This window comes from Semicossyphus pulcher, unplaced genomic scaffold (genome assembly GCF_022749685.1).
Source record: "Semicossyphus pulcher isolate SPU_LCO1_2020_fin unplaced genomic scaffold, fSemPul1.0.p SCAF_13, whole genome shotgun sequence".
Lineage (NCBI taxonomy): Eukaryota > Metazoa > Chordata > Actinopteri > Labriformes > Labridae > Semicossyphus > Semicossyphus pulcher.
The window spans coordinates 5,288,565-5,306,191 of record NW_027211637.1 but is presented as its reverse complement, the minus strand read 5'-3'; the positions used below and the strand labels follow the sequence as shown (position 1 = coordinate 5,306,191).

Sequence of the window (17,627 nt, the reverse complement as noted above, 5' to 3'; positions counted from 1 at the left end):
AAACTGGTAAGCTAAGAAGAAAACTGAACCCACTGAGTATCCTCATCTTATTGTGCTCTAAGCTCCCTTGTTGAATAAGATACAGTCTGTTGTGCATAGTCACACACTGCTAAGACTTCTCACTTCGCTGCTTTAATAAGAGTAATTTCACAGTGCATGCGGCCGGTGTTGGCAGTAACACCAGGACCTCTTTGAAATGCTCTTCAAAATACAAACTATGCCAGAAGCTACTTTGTCAGATTAACCAGCTGTACTGCTGTCCAGCGGTATGAATCAGCAAATACGCTGCTGTGCTCGACTTTCACAACAAAGGTTTCTATAATGCCCCTGGAAGTGGATGATCACTCTCTGTCTGTTCTATCCGAAAGTGGCAATGAAGAATGTTCTGTTTCATTCCAGTAGTAATTTGAGGTGAAAAGGTGATGACCAGCAGAATAGATAACTGCCATCTAAATGGAATTAGCTTTAATGCGCCCGACGGCGAGCTTTAACCTTTTAACACTGAGCGGGAGAAAGTGACTTGACAGAATGACAAGATGCTCTTTGTCTTTTCCCAGACTCATCCCACCTCTGAATCAGCTGGACCTGCTGAGGAATCTGAAGGGAAAGTCGTTCAGGTATCAATCTCATAATGCATCGGCTTTATACAGATACCTGTTTATAGGGATTAGTCAGGTATAAACACGACAGATTATTATATGTGAATAAATTATCTTTTTTTAGATTATTATTCAGGTTTTTTGGGGCCTTTTATGCCTTTATCTTAGAGAGAGGATAGCGAATAGTGACAGAAACGAGGAAGGAGAGAGTGGGGGCAACATGAGGCAGGGGGCCAAGGGCTGGAGTTGAACCCAGGGCCACCACATGGAGGATTGTAGTCTCTTTATATGGGACGTGCAATTTAACCGCTGAGCTAAACCGGCGCCTCTGTGAATATATAATCTTGAAAAAAAAAAGACATCTGAACAAAAGAAAAAAGGATTAGCTGTTGCTGTATGCTACTTGCCAAGGGCAAACATCAGACAGACAAAGTCTCAGAATCATTGTTGTCATGGCGCAGGTAGTACTGCTAAAACAAGTTGTTCTTTGGTCTAAAAGATTTAATCATCAAATATCCTTTAAACTGTAGCTGCTTTTTAGATGCAATAACACAAACTGATTGCCTTGATTGCCAACAACAAGAAGAGCATGCAGACCTCACCTGAACCCTGGAGAACTGGGCCTGCTGCCCGTAGTTGCTCTGATCTTCCCATGCAGGTCTCTTGCACTTAAAACCACCCAAAATACTTCAGGGATGAAGGTCTTCATTTATAATCCAGGGTTTGGGCTCATATTTGCCTACGCTGTCTTTCTCCTCTGCTCTCAGATTTGCTGATATTACATCAGATATTACATCCACCCCCTAAAGTTAAGTTCACGTCTTGCCAAAGACATGACTGTGACTTTAAAGAGACAAAAAAAAAAACCGGATTAATACAGCTTTACAGTGGCTTTCATCATTATTTATATCGTTACTATCAACCCAACAACTATATATAATGTGGAAGGGGTCGCTCATACCAGAGAATTATCACCCCACTCTGCAGTAACTCTTCTTTCCAGTCTTATACCTTCTTTCATTGTTTTGGTTCAAGGTCTGTAACTTTACTGTTTTAGTTCAGTTTCAAAGTGCTGATTTAAGATGCAGCAGGAAGCTGTTTGCAGCACAACATGTTCTTATAACCCTGACACACACTATCTGTTTAGCATCAAACGTCTGAATTACAAAGTTAGCTGCTTAGTGGTGAACATGCTAGAGCTGCTTTGGAGCCTGATGTTTGTCAGCCTCTTGTCACTTTAATCGGTTGGAAACAGGCACCTTTTTCCTGTTTAGAAAATGCAGGCTCCCTTTACGGTTTGGGCTCAGGGACTGTATTGTGTTTCTTTATTGTGTTTTTATATTATGTCATTGTGATTAGAGAGTCCCTGCAGAACGCCATCTCATTCTGCTCTGTATAATCGGTGCATTGTAAAATGACAATAAAGCTTGATTTGATTTGAGACTGAAAACAGAGCTCAAAGAAGTGAATATCAGGTTGTTTGCATACATTAGATGGACCCGAGCTCTGTTTCGAATTAATGCTCAAATTGACTCTTCGCTAAGTCCTGCCCCCCTTTGTTACTGTTGCTACGCCTGTCAAGCTTTCGCCCCGCCCCCGGCATGTAAATATTATGGGGTTTTCAACTCTATGTGAGAGATGTTCTAAGGAAAATAATAGCAGATTTCTGGAAAAATTGTTCCCAAATATCAGAGAGAAGCTGACAGAAAGGACGACAGCGCGCATTTGAAAACTACATCCAGAATATAATTTGTTAGCGGAGTGTTGAGAATGAAGAGGACATAAAACTCAAAGCAGAAGCTTGCAGGTCCGAATGCAAGCGTCAGGCACCCCAATACAATTCATGTTAAGGACAATCATACAGGAACAATGTTCTTGCACAGCAGGATAGGTCAATTGTATTTTAAGCTAATGTTTAGTTATGAGTTCCTATAACTTTAATTATCTAATATGTATAGCCCTGTTTAGTGGGAACTAAATGATCCCACTTTTTCATTTTGTTTAAAGCGCATCAGGATATTGCTCGTACATCGTGGGCTTGATCCACACACTGGATCTGGATTAACTTACAATTGATATTCATTCTTTGTTTGCTAACATGCTAACCTAGCCAAGTTAGTTAGCTTGATCCACACACTGGATCTGGATTAATTTACAATTGATATTCATTCTTTGTTTGCTAACATGCTAACCTAGCCAAGTTAGTTAGCATCTCACCTTGCAGCAAACGAAGGAGTTTTTGTTGATCTTCAATGGATTATGCAAACCGTTCAGCATCTGAAAGCTTGACAGACCTCCGCCTATAGTTACGGTTGCTAATTTAGGCTTGGACAGTGGGCTTAGCGAAGGGTCAGTTGCTCAGTTTTTGCTGAATGTCCTCCTTAGCTTCACAATATCATCTTAAAACCATTATTGCAGGTTAAACAGAAAAGTATTTTCATGCATATCTATATCTAGTGACATAAATGCCAGCGTTTGATTTTATACGTTGTATTTCTCTCATTCTTTTCTCTAGACATTCTCCTTGTTGCTTGACAAGTGGTTCACAATGTTTAATCAACTCAAGCCTGACAACATGAAGTGAAAATGAACATGACATACAGTGTAATACACTGCTGACTTATATTGTCTAAAATTCAGTGTTGCCTTCCCTCTTAGGAAGGAGTCTCAAACAGAAACATCTCCCAGGTCTGTGATCTGAATGTTTCTTTTATCTCCTGTCACCTCCCTTTGGCTTCTCTTCAATTCTGCTCTTAGCTGCTGCCGAGGCACTCTTCTTGAGGGAGTGTGTGCACAATATATATGTGTGTGTGTGTGTGTGTGTGAGTGTATGTTGAGAGCTATTGTAAGTCCTGTATGTCAGATATGGAAGTGGTTATGTGTTAAGTGCCTCCTTCAAGAACGGTCTTGCTGCATTTGCTCATGTGGTGCTCAAAGATCAGCTCACTTTGGCCTCACTCCCAACTCACAGCTTTATTAAATATTCACCCATAAGCTGTTCTTTGAAACTCTAGCTTTCAGCACCACCTCCTGAAGAAGTGACTCCGAACACTTTAAGGCCTTGCTTGATACTTATCACACTGTTTTTGAATAAAGAAACAAGTGAAATTAATGATAATGTAGTGACACTTTATCATGACTCAGCCCTTTGCAAGCCTTTTACATATCTTGTATAATTATTATTTAAATTTGCAGACTCTTAAATTCATTCCACATATGGAAAAATGACAAAAGAGATTTGGGTATTTAAAAGAGTGAATATATGATATGCCTGACCAACAGGTTATTCATTAGAGTAATGATAAAGTGTTTCTGGCATCACAGTATGGCACACACTGCTGTTTTGTGACTGTACCCACTGCTATTTTATCTTTTTGTGTCTCCTCTCCTGCTCACCACTCCAGTAATGAAAATGCACACAATGACAGACTTTGTGGGTGCTGTCCGAGAACCATTAGGTATAGTTGCTGCACAGATACTAAAATCATGCACTGCAAGTCTGTGTGTCTCCTTACATTCCTGTCTCTGCTCCCTCTTTAAACAAAAGATAGAGGAATCATAGAAAAGGGGCTTTTTTTTCAAGACAATATTTCATGAAATCTCTCCAAGCATCTCTGTCGATGATGTCCACTTGAAAAGTTTGTTTTGTGTGAACACAACAGCTTATCTGCCAACAGCTTTTACCTGTTTCTCTGATAAAATGCAAATATATATCTGTGTTTTCCGCCCTGTCACAGTTGATTTATGGTTTCTGTGTAGTAATGTCTTTATGCGGTTAATTTGCTTGCTGCCTTTTTTGCCTATTCAGCCCTTATTAACTTCTGTTCAGCAGACGAGGTGCATATTGCTGAGTACCTAACAATGCGTTTCCTTTGACCGATTCCCGCGTATCAGGCGGAGCAAACAGTATGATGGTGAATTATTTTGCATGATTTGTGTTCACTTTTTGCATAGAGCGAGACCACGGCTCCTCCTTTTGAGACTTGCAGTGTCACTTTGCTTCCCGTGCATGCTTGCTTGTAGCTTCCTGCTGCTTGCCTGACCCACTGAATGCTCCACTATGTTCGTATGTGGACATGGCTCCTTCTGCTGTAGGACATTGCCCATTTTGCATTGCTGCTGAGGTAAGATTTAATATCATATCGGTGCTGAATTCTTCAAAAAATTCCCAAGAATAACCTTAGTGCAACAAAGCAGTAGGAAAAAGACATTTAGTAAGAGATAGTTATTTATTTACATGAAATGCTGCTGTAAAAAAACATACATTTTAAGTGGTTACATTTCCCTTTTCATTACTTGCTTTTTGTAGTCGGAAGGCCAGCCTGAAGGACAAGGTGTTTCCAAGTCCTGCCAAGACTCCTGTGGTCAAGGGGAAGGCCCAATCTCCAGGGGCAGAGGACGGGGCTGACGGGAGTCCCAGCAAGGTCGCCAAGAGCTGGAGTTTCAATGAGAAGAACCGGGGGCCAAAGCACGCCTTCAGAGTCCGGGGCAGCACTTCACGCCAAAACTCAGAGGGTGAGGAGACTCCACACAGTCCAGAATGACATGTGATCACATTAATGATGCGTCTTGCTAACCCTGGTTGTCCATATTGACTTATGAAGAACAGTACCAACTGCTGCTGCTTTTGTTTTAGCTACAAGCTAATTGGTCATAGCATTTTGAATAACGTTTTTCTTTTGTGTAATTGCACTCATGTTGAGATAAAACCGCATTTAAACCATCAAAAAAATCTTAACTAAGTAGAGAAACAAATTTGGGAAATCCGCTGGTTCACTTTCTTACCGAGAGTTAGCTGAGAAGATCAATACCACTCAAGTTGCTATGGTAAATATGAAGCTAAAGCCATAAGACAGTTAGCAGAACCTGGGAACAAAAATCCACCAACTAGCACCTGTCACACTACACTCTACACTCACTCTACAGCCACACTAGTGGCGTTGTAAGCTATACTAAGGCTCAGTGTTGCTTTGAGCTAAATGCTAACATCAGCATGTCTAACAATAGCTGCTTGTAGTTATGCTAACAAAGGTTCCTATCATAAATTCTAAGTGGGACATGAGTTGCTTAACCAAATTTCATCACAACCTATTCAATAGAATTGACATTTTGTTCAAAAACACAAATTTCAACATTATGTGAGGGGAACTAATTAATATGAAAGTAATCTTTGAACCATGAATATGGTATTGATTGCATAATGCTCGTTTTTTCAAAAGATAAAAAACAAGCGAAGTAACTGAACTTGTACAGATATGAAGATATTCTTACCTTTTTGACAGAGTCAGGCTAGCTGCCGTCAGTGTGCTGGGATGGCCTAATCCAACATCATATTGGACACCACATCTCATATATATGCAATGAGCTTCAGTAATCAATCAATTAACTGATAGGCTGTCAACTATTTAAGTCGTAATCACCGATTTTATAATGGGTTAACCTGTTTCAGTCATTTTTAAAGAAAAAAACGCCGTGATCTTTGGATTCCATTTTCTTTTTATGTTACTCCTCTATGACAGTAAACTGAGTATCTTTGGGTTGCTGACAAAACAGGAAATGTGACATTGTTGGCTTTGGTAAACTGATATTTTGACATCGTATGGACTAAAAGATTTTCTCAACAAACTAAACCCAAACTTTCTACATGGTTGCTGGGGAGGCAGAGCTCTGTTGGTTTGTATGTTGGTGTCCGGCCATCATTTAATGCTAGACAGCCCAACTGCATCCATATGTCATCCCGGCCACTGTATCACTATCTACAACTATACTTCTTTTCCTTCACCATTTCTTTGCATTGTCGTTCAACAATTTGAACCACTTCTCATTAGTTGTTTTTCTTCTTCCGCTTCATGGCATGTTAAAGTGCTGATTGAAATGCAGGATGAAGACTTTGGACTGAAGAGTACTCCAGGTTAGACAAGTCATCATGACATGTCTTCAATTTAGACTGTGATATACTACTGTAATGCCTACTTATATATATTCGTCATACATGTTATAAGCTTTATAATTTTTGCAGCTTGTTACGTGTAGATGTAAGAGAAGAGGGACCAGGCCTTTCACATGAGCCAGAAACCAATCAGAGGCATCCACAAGTTCCCATGTTTGGAATTGATTTGTCTGCCATAGTCATCCTGCTAGGATCCATAACAAATCTCTTTCCATGTCTCTCCTCTCTCTCTTTTTGCAGCAATTGAAGGTTTAATAAGTAAGACATTGGGATATTTTGTTGGTTGGCTTCTTTGGGGGAAAAAAAAAATCAAAAGACAAGTCACGGGTCTGAGACACCTGCATGCTGGAATCTGCTTAAATTTGTTCACTTGACATGAACCCTTTTATTTGTTTTTTTCTTTCTTTCCCCCCTGACAATGACTGACGACTGAAGCATGACACTAGCTGAGCATGAAATGATTTAAGTATTTATTAGGATTCTAAAGAATGCCATACAGATGAACAACGTATTTATTTACATTAGGGGTAGGCAGAGTTAATGAGGGGTTCAAGTCAAGTGGTGCCAAGATAATCCAAAACTGACCCAGAGATGAAATGCACCAAAGACCTGCTTTAGGTTGCATGAAGAGACCTCACTTTCCCTACCAGATTCTCATCTAAGTTCTGATAAGCAGTGATTAGGCCTTTGACACTTTTGCCTTCGGGCAATATTCTTCAAAATCCATAGAGCAGCCTTCCGGCTAAACAAAACATGCTAGTACAATGTTGATCTAGAGTGTAATTGGTGGTGGGAAGAGAGTACTTACCATTGAAAGGTTCCAGTAAAGCTTTATCCCAGCAAGACTATCCTTCAATTCTGCACCAAGTCCTTTTTTTTTCTTATGTTTTTCCACAAAGCCTGCTCACTACGCTCACAAACTGGCTAACTGGCTTGAAACCAACTTGGTAATTGAATTTTGCACCTTTTAAAGCTAGAAGCAAGAGCTCTGCTATGCCTCTGCTGCAGACCCTGGTCATGTGGTTGCAGATGAAATATTCTTTAAGAGTGTCCTTGTCTTTGCTCTATAGAGGCGAGCCTCCCAGGAGAGGAAATTGGTGATGATAAGAGCTGCCACTGTGAGTTTCTCACTCAAGAATTACCACCTGGCTTGAAGGTTACAATAAGGGCGATCTGGTAAGGATTTTTTTTTTCAATACTTTTTCATTCTTTTTATGGCTCTGCGATGCTTACTTCACTTGTCTTTTACCTAGTGGTCAAAAAAATTCATTGTTCAGAACTAGTTAATTCCTGGGATCTAGGAACTGGGTGCAGGCTAAGAAGAAATAAGCAACATGGGCAGTCATACAGGCTGTGTCATACAGTCCACAGCCTGCACTGGCCACCGGTAGGGTCTCAAAAGTTGAAGTGGTCCCAGGGGAGGGTCCAAATTTAGATATAAATTTAAACTACCCCTGTGAGTCGCTTGAAATAAGCCTTGTTACTTTGTCCAGAACAGGGAAATTGGGGCTACATCCTTGAGCCAGACCTGAGAGGGACTAGCCAGCAGCATCTGTGGGAGAGGTATTGGGCTCCGAAGTTTTTTGCCCATGGAGAGAGGCCGGGCTGGTGTTGGGAAACTCTCGAGCCGCCAGCGGGCACTACTGTGTTAGCAATCTCCCCGACTAACAAAAGCATCGCCTCAATGTGTCTGCAAGTTGCCAAGAGGAAGGCTCTGACTGTTATTTGTGCTTATGCACCAAATAGCAGTTCATAGATACTGCTCTATTGGAGTCTCTGGGCGGAGTGCTGGAAAATGTGTCGCCCAGGACTTCATTGTTCTGCTAGTTGTGGATTGGTCATAACCAACACCATGTTGGAGCGTAGGGTGAATCAAAAGTATACCTGGTACACCCTAGGCCAGAGATCGATGATCAACAATCAAATTTATTGTTGTTTCATCTGATCTGCGACCTTCTCAGAGACCTTTCGACTGATCACCACCTATGGAGTTGGGTCAGATGGCTGGGAGGCTTCTGAACAGATCTGAGTCCTAACCGAGTAGTGGGGGGGAATTGGGAATGTCTGGCTGAGGCCCCTCTTCTTGAGGTTTTCAACTCCCACCTTTTGATGAATTTCTTCTGCATCCTGTGGGAGGTTGGGGACATGGAATCTGAGTGGGTCATGTGCAAAGCATTCATTGTGAAAGTGGGTGCTAGGAGTTTTGGCGATGCCTGCAATGGCAGCAACCTTAGAACACGTTGGTTGACACCAATGGCGATAAAGAAATCTTTAAGGATGAAGAAGGAGACAGGCTTGGTTAGCCCAGGTGTCTCTCGAAGCAGCAGGCACATGTTGGGTCGCCAAGAGGACTGTGGCTGTAGTGGTTGCAGAAGCAAAAGCCCAGCTGTAAGAGGAGTTTAGGTATGGACTTTAAGGACTTTTGGTAGGCAAGAAGCTCCTTAGTGGCAGGGGGCCAGGTCGGAATGAGATTTGAGATTGAGGGGACTTGGGGGTGGTTCCCATTTTGAAAACTTGGACCAGAAGGTTTCCTCTTATTATAGCGGTATCACACTACTCAGCCTCCACAGGAAAGTTTGTTTCAGGATGCTGGAAAGGAGGCCTCACCAATCGTCAAACATCAGATTCAGGAGAAACTATGCAGTTTTAATCCTGGCCATGGAAGAGTGGAGCAGTTCTTTACCCTTGCAGGATTGCTGGGCAGTCGTGGGAGTTTTGCTCATCCAGTCTACATGTGTTTTGTGGATTTCATGTGGGAGGTACTGCAGGAATATGGGGTACGTTTCTTCAAGAAATCTGGTCCTTGCATTACCTAAGTGACAGCTGTGTCTGTATCCTCGGCACAAAGACAAACACAGTGGGTGTTTTGCTTTTTGTAGATGATATGGTTCTTTTGGCTTCTTCAAACTGTGAGCGCTAGCAGTCACTGGAGCTCTTTGCAGTCGTGTTTTAATATGATGACCGTTAGCACCTCTAAGTCTACGGCCATGGTTCTCTGCTTCAAAACAGTAGATTGTTCCCTCTGGGTGGGGAGTGAGTTACTGCCTCAAGCAAAGGAGTTCAAGTATCTAGGGGTCTTGTTCACTAGTGAGGATAAAATGGATCTTGAGATTGTCAGACAGGTTGATGCAGCCTCAGCAGTAATGCAAGCATTGTTCCTACTGTACAAAACTCAAATAGGGAGCGTGCCAGAAGGGCAAAGCTTTCAATTTATCAGTTGATCTATGTTCCAACCCTGACCTTTGGTCATGGGAGGAAATTCGAAGTAGAGCCACTACTCCCTCACAGTGCCTCCTGGGGCCCTCCCTTTGGAGGTTTTCAAGACAAGTCCAATTGTAAGGAGACTGCGAGGTAGATCCAGAGCTCGAAGAAGAGATTTTATGTCCCATCTTTCCTGGGAACACCTCGGTATCCGCCTGAAGGAGCCGGAAAGGGTTGCTGTGGAGAGGGACATGTGGGCTGAGCTGCAAAACAAAATGGATGGAATAATACATTTATTTTGGTAGCTCTGACTCTTTTATTTACCTCCTCTTCAAGCTTTTGAATCTAATCTGACTTGCCCTTTGCTTTGTTGTAGTGATAATGTGTTCAGCTATGTTTTCAGATCTCAGTAACCTTTGTTGGTTCAGTGCTGTTATATCCACCAAGTATGAAAATATCAAAGTTTGAGTGTTAAAGTTAATCCTTGACCTTGTAAATAGTAATTAGACAAAATAATATCACCTAAGATCCACTTACTATGTTGTTCTAGAACATTCAACCACATCTAACTGTCTTTATTAACAACTGGAGTTTACACAGTTGTCTTGGAGTTGCAACTATAACTGCAGGTCACTTGATTGCAGCCAACTCCATCTGCTGACAAAGTCAAATGTGATAGAAATCTAGTAAATGGGCCTTGAACTAAAATGATCTGGTCAAACTATGAAATACCACTGAAGTCTTAAAACATTTCCGACAGAGAAGGAAAACTGTATATAAGTGTTATATTAGGCATTTTTGAAAAAAGATGTTTTTGCATGTACAAGTACAGCACAGGTGTGGATAATAAAATGATTAATTTCTGAATTCCATGTAGCTTCCTCATTTTCAGGGTCCAATTGTGAATATCTCACATTGTTATGGCTGCATTATATTTTTCTCATGAGGGTTCTGGCTTGGCCCAGTCTACTGTGCTGTGATTGGCTAGGGAACGGCTGTCGAAGGTAGGCTCTTGGTTTCAAAGTGAAGCCAATAAGGGAAATGCCTGAAACCTGAATTTTTCCTAATGGCCAGCAGAGGGAAACTCCAATGGTTGCAAAAAAAGTCAAATTGTATGTAAGCCTATGAGAAAATTACCCTCCTTCTCTCTTGATTTAATTCCTCACTAAACATTTTCCTCATGATTAAAAGGTCTTAATAGTTTAAAGTCTTCTTTAAGTATTGAGTATTCACCCTTTCATTCAAATATGGCCACTTCAAAGCAGTTCTTTACAAACGAACAGGTGTCGTCAAGGTGGCTACTTTGAGTCTTCAAGTAGTAGCCAATCACAGCACAGTAGAGTGCGACAAGCCGGATTCTTCTTGCTGGAAAAAAGGAACACGTCATGGCTTACCAGGAAAATTGTGTTTTTAAAGAATTTACTAACACCTGTGCTTTTTCAGACAAGTCAAAGGGTGGACTGTCAAAAAGGCATGCTCAGTCTCTGTGTGTCACATGTGAAAAAAACTTCTCTTCCCTTAGCGTCATGCGGTTTCTGGTGTCAAAGAGGAGGTTCAAAGAAAGCCTGAGGCCTTACGATGTCATGGATGTGATAGAGCAGTACTCTGCAGGTCACCTGGACATGCTGGCTCGCATTAAGAACCTCCAGTCCAGGCAAGTGTACTTTCATGACAAAGTACATAAGCAAAACTTTACATCTGACCCACACTCATTTTCAGGTCATCTGAGCGAGATAAACCTTTGTAAATGTAACTTTCACTGTGAGCCTTTGGATATGTAGGCATGTATGTCAAAATGTGATTCAGTAATAGTTTGTAGAGCTGCTGGATACACACATGTTGTGACACACTACTCATTAATGTGCCTGTTTCATTTGTCAAACGACATGTGTTGTATTCAGATTTCAGTTTCAAATCTTTGAACTTTAGATTTTGATTCACTCCTTTGAATTTATTTATTTTATATTTAACCTTTTTTGTATAACTCACATTGTCTTCTATATAAGTTTAACCTCCCACATTCTGATCCCCTTAAGGTCTAACATGTAGATTACATATATTCCAACTGTGAAACACATGCACTTTCATCCACGAAGCAAGCCAGACACTCCGTATGTCTTGTGTGTGTGGAATATATTGAAACTTGTTCTCCATAGCTGATGTGATTCCCACGTTGCTTCATTTTGCATTGCACTCATATCGTCTCTGTGTGCCTTGCCAGGATAGATATGATTGTGGGGCCCCCTCCCCCATCAACACCTCGCCATAAGAAGTCTACTGAAGGTCCTAGGTTAGGTTAATAGACTGCACCTCTAGAATGTCTTTTTTACCAGCATTATGCTCCTTATACCAGAGTACAAATTTTAAAGCAGTTACATGCTACCTTATTATTTTGATTGATGGACCCCTTTTGAGCTCAAGCCACGTGACCTGTCTCATTTAGCTGAGTAAAACATGCTGAAATGAAGTTATCTTAACCCTTTCATGCACCACTGATAGAGTGATAGAAGATATTTGAAAGTCATTTTGAACCACTGACTGTAGTACCATGTCCCATTATCAAGAGATGGATTCAGGAAACTAGAAAGAAAAAAAACACTTTTTTTTTCAAAAAACGTGTATCAGCAATATTTTAATTCAGATGTTAAAATCTTCCTTGCCTACTTTTTGCTGTGACTTAAAATGCATGTCAACTTAAGTTGATGCTGTGCGCTAAAGGATATATTCTGCTTCTTGGGCTTGTGCCTGGGTTTCACCTTACTTAGTATGTTATACTTCATATTAGCATACAATTAACGCTTTAATAGTCCCATGAAACAGCAATGTCAAATTAGTGATTTTCAGTTTCGTTCTCTTTGGTGGCACCTATGGCACGGTAATTGCAGGAGCACATTTCCCAGATATCCAAACAGTGTTGCATGTGTGACGTCCACGTCCTCGATCCGGTTGTAACTCTTGATTTTCCTGGCTGACGGTCGCTTTCCTTTTTAGACTGTTTGCCTTCATCTGAGCGATGAATTTGTTTAGTTTTCTTTGTATTTTCACTTATTTCACAGACACCCAGTCTGTAATACAGCAAATTTAAAGGCTTTCTTCAGTGGGCTGTAGGCTCAATCAAAATTGTGTTACCTTATTCGGTGATGGATAGTGACTTAACAGACATTTATTTAAATTAAAAACTTTGTGATTTTTAAGTAGTCTTCAGGTTTTGTAATTTATTTCAATATTACAGATTATAGTTGTTACCGCTCTGCTTATGCAATGGGTCTGCTACAGTGAAGAAATGCTTAACTCCCTTAAAATATAATTTACTAGGGAAGAAAATGGCAATATTAAGTTTTCATTAGTTTTAAAATAGATGCTTTGTGATTTATTTAGAATTCATGCATGAAAGGGTTGATTGATTGATTTTATACCGAAAAGAATCAAGAAAAAGCTTGAAAACAGTTTTGAACATTTTGAAGATGTTGTGCTGTTACTTTTGCTCGTATATCACATTATATCAAACCCAGTCCAGAAAACAGAAAGGTGAGACATTATGCAGCTTCTCACTGAATGATAATGAGCCTTGTCATATGGCCTGACTCAACAGGGGTTTGACAGTGCTATTTGCTTGCTCTCATACTGGAGAGACAGAGGGAGAGCTCCCCCCGTAGGATGCAATGGAAATGAAGCATGAAGCACAACTAAAGCATGCCAAGCGATGCATTTTGGCCCGCGACAAGATGTCCCCTTCACCGTTTAACTAAAGTCTGCCTGATCTCATTGTGCATGCATCCACTCCGACCACCGGAAATCAATACTTCCTGAGGAATTACTCAAGTGTTTGTCTTTCATTCATTCATTCAAAACACATTTCTAGCTTGACAAGTATCATCGACACAAACGCTTTCTGTACCTAGTTTCCAGTAATTTACATTAAGGCATCATTAACCTCTTAAGTTAAAAGGAATGGGTTAATCCCAAGAGTGTTTTTTAATCTCAGATATTAATTTTTCCAAACGCTAGAGTTGACCAGATTGTTGGCAAAGGTCCCAAACCTGATGCAGAGGCTGCAGAGGACCCGAGCATGATGGGACGCCTGGTCAAAGTGGAAAAGCAGGTACGATGTTTCATTAGCTCTGTAAATGTTGTACAAGAAAATGTACAGTGATGTCAATCATTAGATTACTTATAATTTGTGTTTTTAGGTTTATATTTTATGTTGATGATGGGAAATACTTTCTTTATTGTTAATTTGTTTCACGCCTCCATGCTGGCAATAGCCATGCTCAGAGGCATAATTTTTTTTCTGTCTGTTAGTCTCACCCATTCTTGTGAATGTGATACCTCAGAGACGTCTGTATCCACTTGAACTCCAAGATGAACTGATTAGAATTTTGTGGTCAAAGGTCAAGGTCACTGAGATCTCTGAGAACATGTTTTTGGCCAAGAATTCATGAGCAAACTTTGACATAATTTCACACAAATGTTTGACAAGATAAAACGATGGAGCTGTAAGATTTTTTCATCCAAAAGCGTAAAGGTCAACTTCACTGTGACATTAGTGTCCTTAAACAAATCCTGGTTATTAGCAGCCCCCAGCTCATTATATCTCAGGACCACCAGGAGGAAATATCTGAAAATTTGGTAGCAAGGTCGACTTGGAATCAAGTATGAACAGATTCTGTGGTCAAATGTCAAGGTCACTGTGACCTCACATCGTCCAGTGAACTTTATTTTTTATCTTACTTATTGTTATGTTTTTTCTGTTCGTTCTGCTGTTCAGCAAAGGGTCTACAATCACTTGCTCTGCAGAGAAACACAGAGAAAGAGAGAGAGATATTCTCCTGTATTAAGTGCCTCCTGTAAATGATTGTGGTGCAACCTCTTCTTAATGTAGGCCGTCTTATGCCATTACTCAGTTTTTAGGGTAATATATTCTTACAAATATACACATAACAGTGTCATTCTGTCGGAGACACATGGGTGGATCTGAAATACTACTTGGTAACTCTGGTTTTCTCCCTGTAGGTGCTCTGTATGGACAGGAAACTTGACTTCCTGGTCAACGTGTATGTGCAGCGTATGGGAATCCCCCGTTCAGAAACTGAGGCCTTTTTCAATTCCAAAGAGCCGTATCCAGCCCCGCCTTACCACAGCCCTGAGGAGAGCAAGGTGGAGAAGGAGGATAAAGAGGAGGTGAAGGAGGAAAAGGAGGTGAAGACATGCTCACCTGCAGATGTCCCGTGCTCTGATGGGTCTATGGAAAAGAAAGACCCTTTACTGGGTCGGTCAGTGGTGATATCGGTGGGTACTCCCTCTGGCAGCCACAGCCGCCCCTCTACCTCCTGGCAGCACCAGCTGCAGCACCCCCTCAGCCAGCCTGCCTGGAACAGCAGCGTGGCAAACTCCCCTTCACCTGTTGGTGGTGATCATTCGCCCTCCCTGTTCCGCCTCCCACCTCCGCCTGCTCCGGTTCACGACCGATCCTCCTCCGGTCAGGGCGGCAGTGGCAGAGAGAGCTCCCAGAGCAGGAGGCGCCACAGGAGGCAGAGGTGTCAGCAGGATATCACAGCTGTGGAGAGCGACACGTCTCTATCAATCCCATCTGTTGACCATGAGGAGCTGGAACGCTCCTTCAGCGGCTTCAGCATCTCCCAGGCCAAGGAGGACTTCTTTGGGCCATCTTTCTTTGCAGGCCCGGGAGGGGGAGCTGGTGCGGCGACTGAAGCTGCAGCCGGACCGTCACTCTGTGCCAGGGTCAGACCCTTCATAGCCGAGGGAGAATCAGACACAGACTCAGACCTGTACGCTCCCTCCCCTCTGTCCTTCACTGGGGAGGTCTCAGGTGGAGAGAGGGCATGGCCGGGACTGAAGTGAGTCAGGAGGGACTGATCTGAGAAGAAAAGAGAAACTTGTATTGAAAGAGATGGGTGCTTCAGTTCAGGAAGGACCTATCATTAGACCTCGTAGCCAACTGACTGACTGTTGTTGCTGACAAAGCTATTACGGACCATTTAAGGTTAAATGAATGGTTACAATTAGCTGTTTATAACTGAAGATGGTACAAATATGTCCTTTAAAAACAAAGGAGTTGTCCTTTATCACCTTCTTTTTTATTTGTGATGTAACACTTTACAGGCGATGATTATTAACAGTTGCATTGTTTCAATCAAGATCTTGATCTAACAGAAAAATGGCTGTTTCGGGACATTGCTTTAACTAAGTTTGGGACATTTTGTTGTATTTATTAGTGATGAAAGGCACAGGAGACTTTGAGAATGTTACTTATGACACTTGAGTTTGCATTAACTTGACATTGATTTGTATGAAACATACAAGAGAAAATCACCTTTGTGCATTACAGCACTACTTCTGTTACACTGACCACTTTAACTTAAAAAAAAGCAGGAGTAAGCAATGCGTTCAAATCTTATCACATGGTTAGCATAGTGTCTTGATAACTTCTATACCTTTGAATGACTTGAGGTGTTATGATGCCAAAACAGTAGCTTTGATGATCAATTAGATTCTTGCCGATTAAATGCTTGCTATCCAGCATCATTAATTTAGCCTTGTTTATACTGAATTCTACAGAATTATCCTCAAAGTTTAGCAAATACTTCCCTGTCAACAATCCAGTGAACCTGCAGCATGGCATGTTAAACGGTTGATTTAAGGACTGCGTCGTGCGGGCTAAAAAACCAGACAACAACTGCAAAAAGTCAGCAGAAAAATCCCACAAGTGTTTTCCTTCTATACAGACAAACAAGGCGGTGAATAAAAGATGAAAATGTGCGTGCATGACTGGTTTCAAGCTACAATATGTTAATTTCTTTATGGGGCTTTGCTTGAATTCCAATCATGTAAATGCAGCCGGAGCTTGCTAATTTCAAGTCTTTTCTGTTCACAAGTTATGTACACTTTCAATACAAATGTTTATTGCAACATATGGAATCAATATGGGTTTAAATGGATCTAAGCTCATTTTTTGTATTGCTATCCCACAACATGAATTGTCGAGTGAATCATATGAGACACCTGTTACTTGGAGACGATGGCGTTTGGCCTGCGATGCATAGTTCAATCATTTAGACTCTGCTGCTGTCAGTCCTGCATTAAATGAGGAAATGCAATAAAAAGCAAGCAAGGCAATCAAGAACCATATTTTAGAAACACTGACATGACCTTGTTTTTTACACCAAAGTCCATTGTTTTATTTGAAAGGAAATTATTAGAAATATTTCATAAAAGACATGCAAGTAAATTTTCACATGTCATGTAGGGGATACTGTGGCCTTAGAGCAGTTGAACAAGGTTACAAGTTTAGGCTCTGATGATGCTAAAAGCATGGGATTCATAGGGGTATCTAAAGCATGCAACAGATCTTGTTAAAACTAACCCAAGTCGTACATTTCAACTACAACATGTTAACATTAGCCCTAAAACACGGACATGATAACAGGGGTAATGTCATTCAGTAGAGACTGTTCACACTATTTTTCAGGAAAGAAGAAACAAACCTGCTGGCATGTTTTCTACAACCCAAAAAAGGACCTGTAGGCTTTTTCATAATACAGTAGCTCTTAGTTCAACACCATCATGTAACTGCACCTTTTTCTTCCTCATTAATAAAACTTTGTACATCACTGAAAACCATCACATGGCTCTCCTTTTACTATGTGTACATAAAGCAATATTGTAATATGTTTATTTGTGTTAGAACAAGACTGAGAGGTTCATTTTATGTGTGGTGTAATAGTGACGATAGATCACTAGATGGCAACAAAGAGCTGTAGATAGATAGATAGATAGATAGATAGATAGATAGATAGATGTATTGATAGGAACAAAGGTTGCCAGGTTGTGAAAAAAACACTGCAGAGAATCTGAAA

At 41.0% G+C, this 17,627-nt stretch overlaps 1 protein-coding gene across 1 annotated transcript; it reads left to right on the top strand.

The window, feature by feature from the left end:
- Positions 1 to 528: 528 nt before the first annotated feature.
- LOC138590425 (potassium voltage-gated channel subfamily KQT member 2-like) lies at positions 529 to 17,381 on the top strand. Its single transcript, XM_069661063.1, has 6 exons — positions 529 to 617; positions 4,909 to 5,114; positions 7,635 to 7,725; positions 11,273 to 11,404; positions 13,759 to 13,852; positions 14,764 to 17,381. The coding sequence occupies exons 1-6, from the start codon at positions 529 to 531 to the stop codon at positions 15,610 to 15,612; spliced, it is 1,461 nt and encodes a 486-aa protein (XP_069517164.1). The 3' UTR covers positions 15,613 to 17,381.
- The last annotated feature ends 246 nt before the right edge of the window (positions 17,382 to 17,627 follow it).

Bases quoted from the DNA above. Each gene is read 5' to 3' on its own strand.
- LOC138590425 (XM_069661063.1), top strand. From the start codon at position 529: ATGACAAGATGCTCTTTGTCTTTTCCCAGACTCATCCCACCTCTGAAT. The intron at 5,115-7,634 runs GTGAGGAGACTC...CGAGCCTCCCAG, and splicing joins TTCACGCCAAAACTCAGAGG to GAGAGGAAATTGGTGATGAT. The intron at 11,405-13,758 runs GCAAGTGTACTT...TCCAAACGCTAG, and splicing joins ATTAAGAACCTCCAGTCCAG to AGTTGACCAGATTGTTGGCA.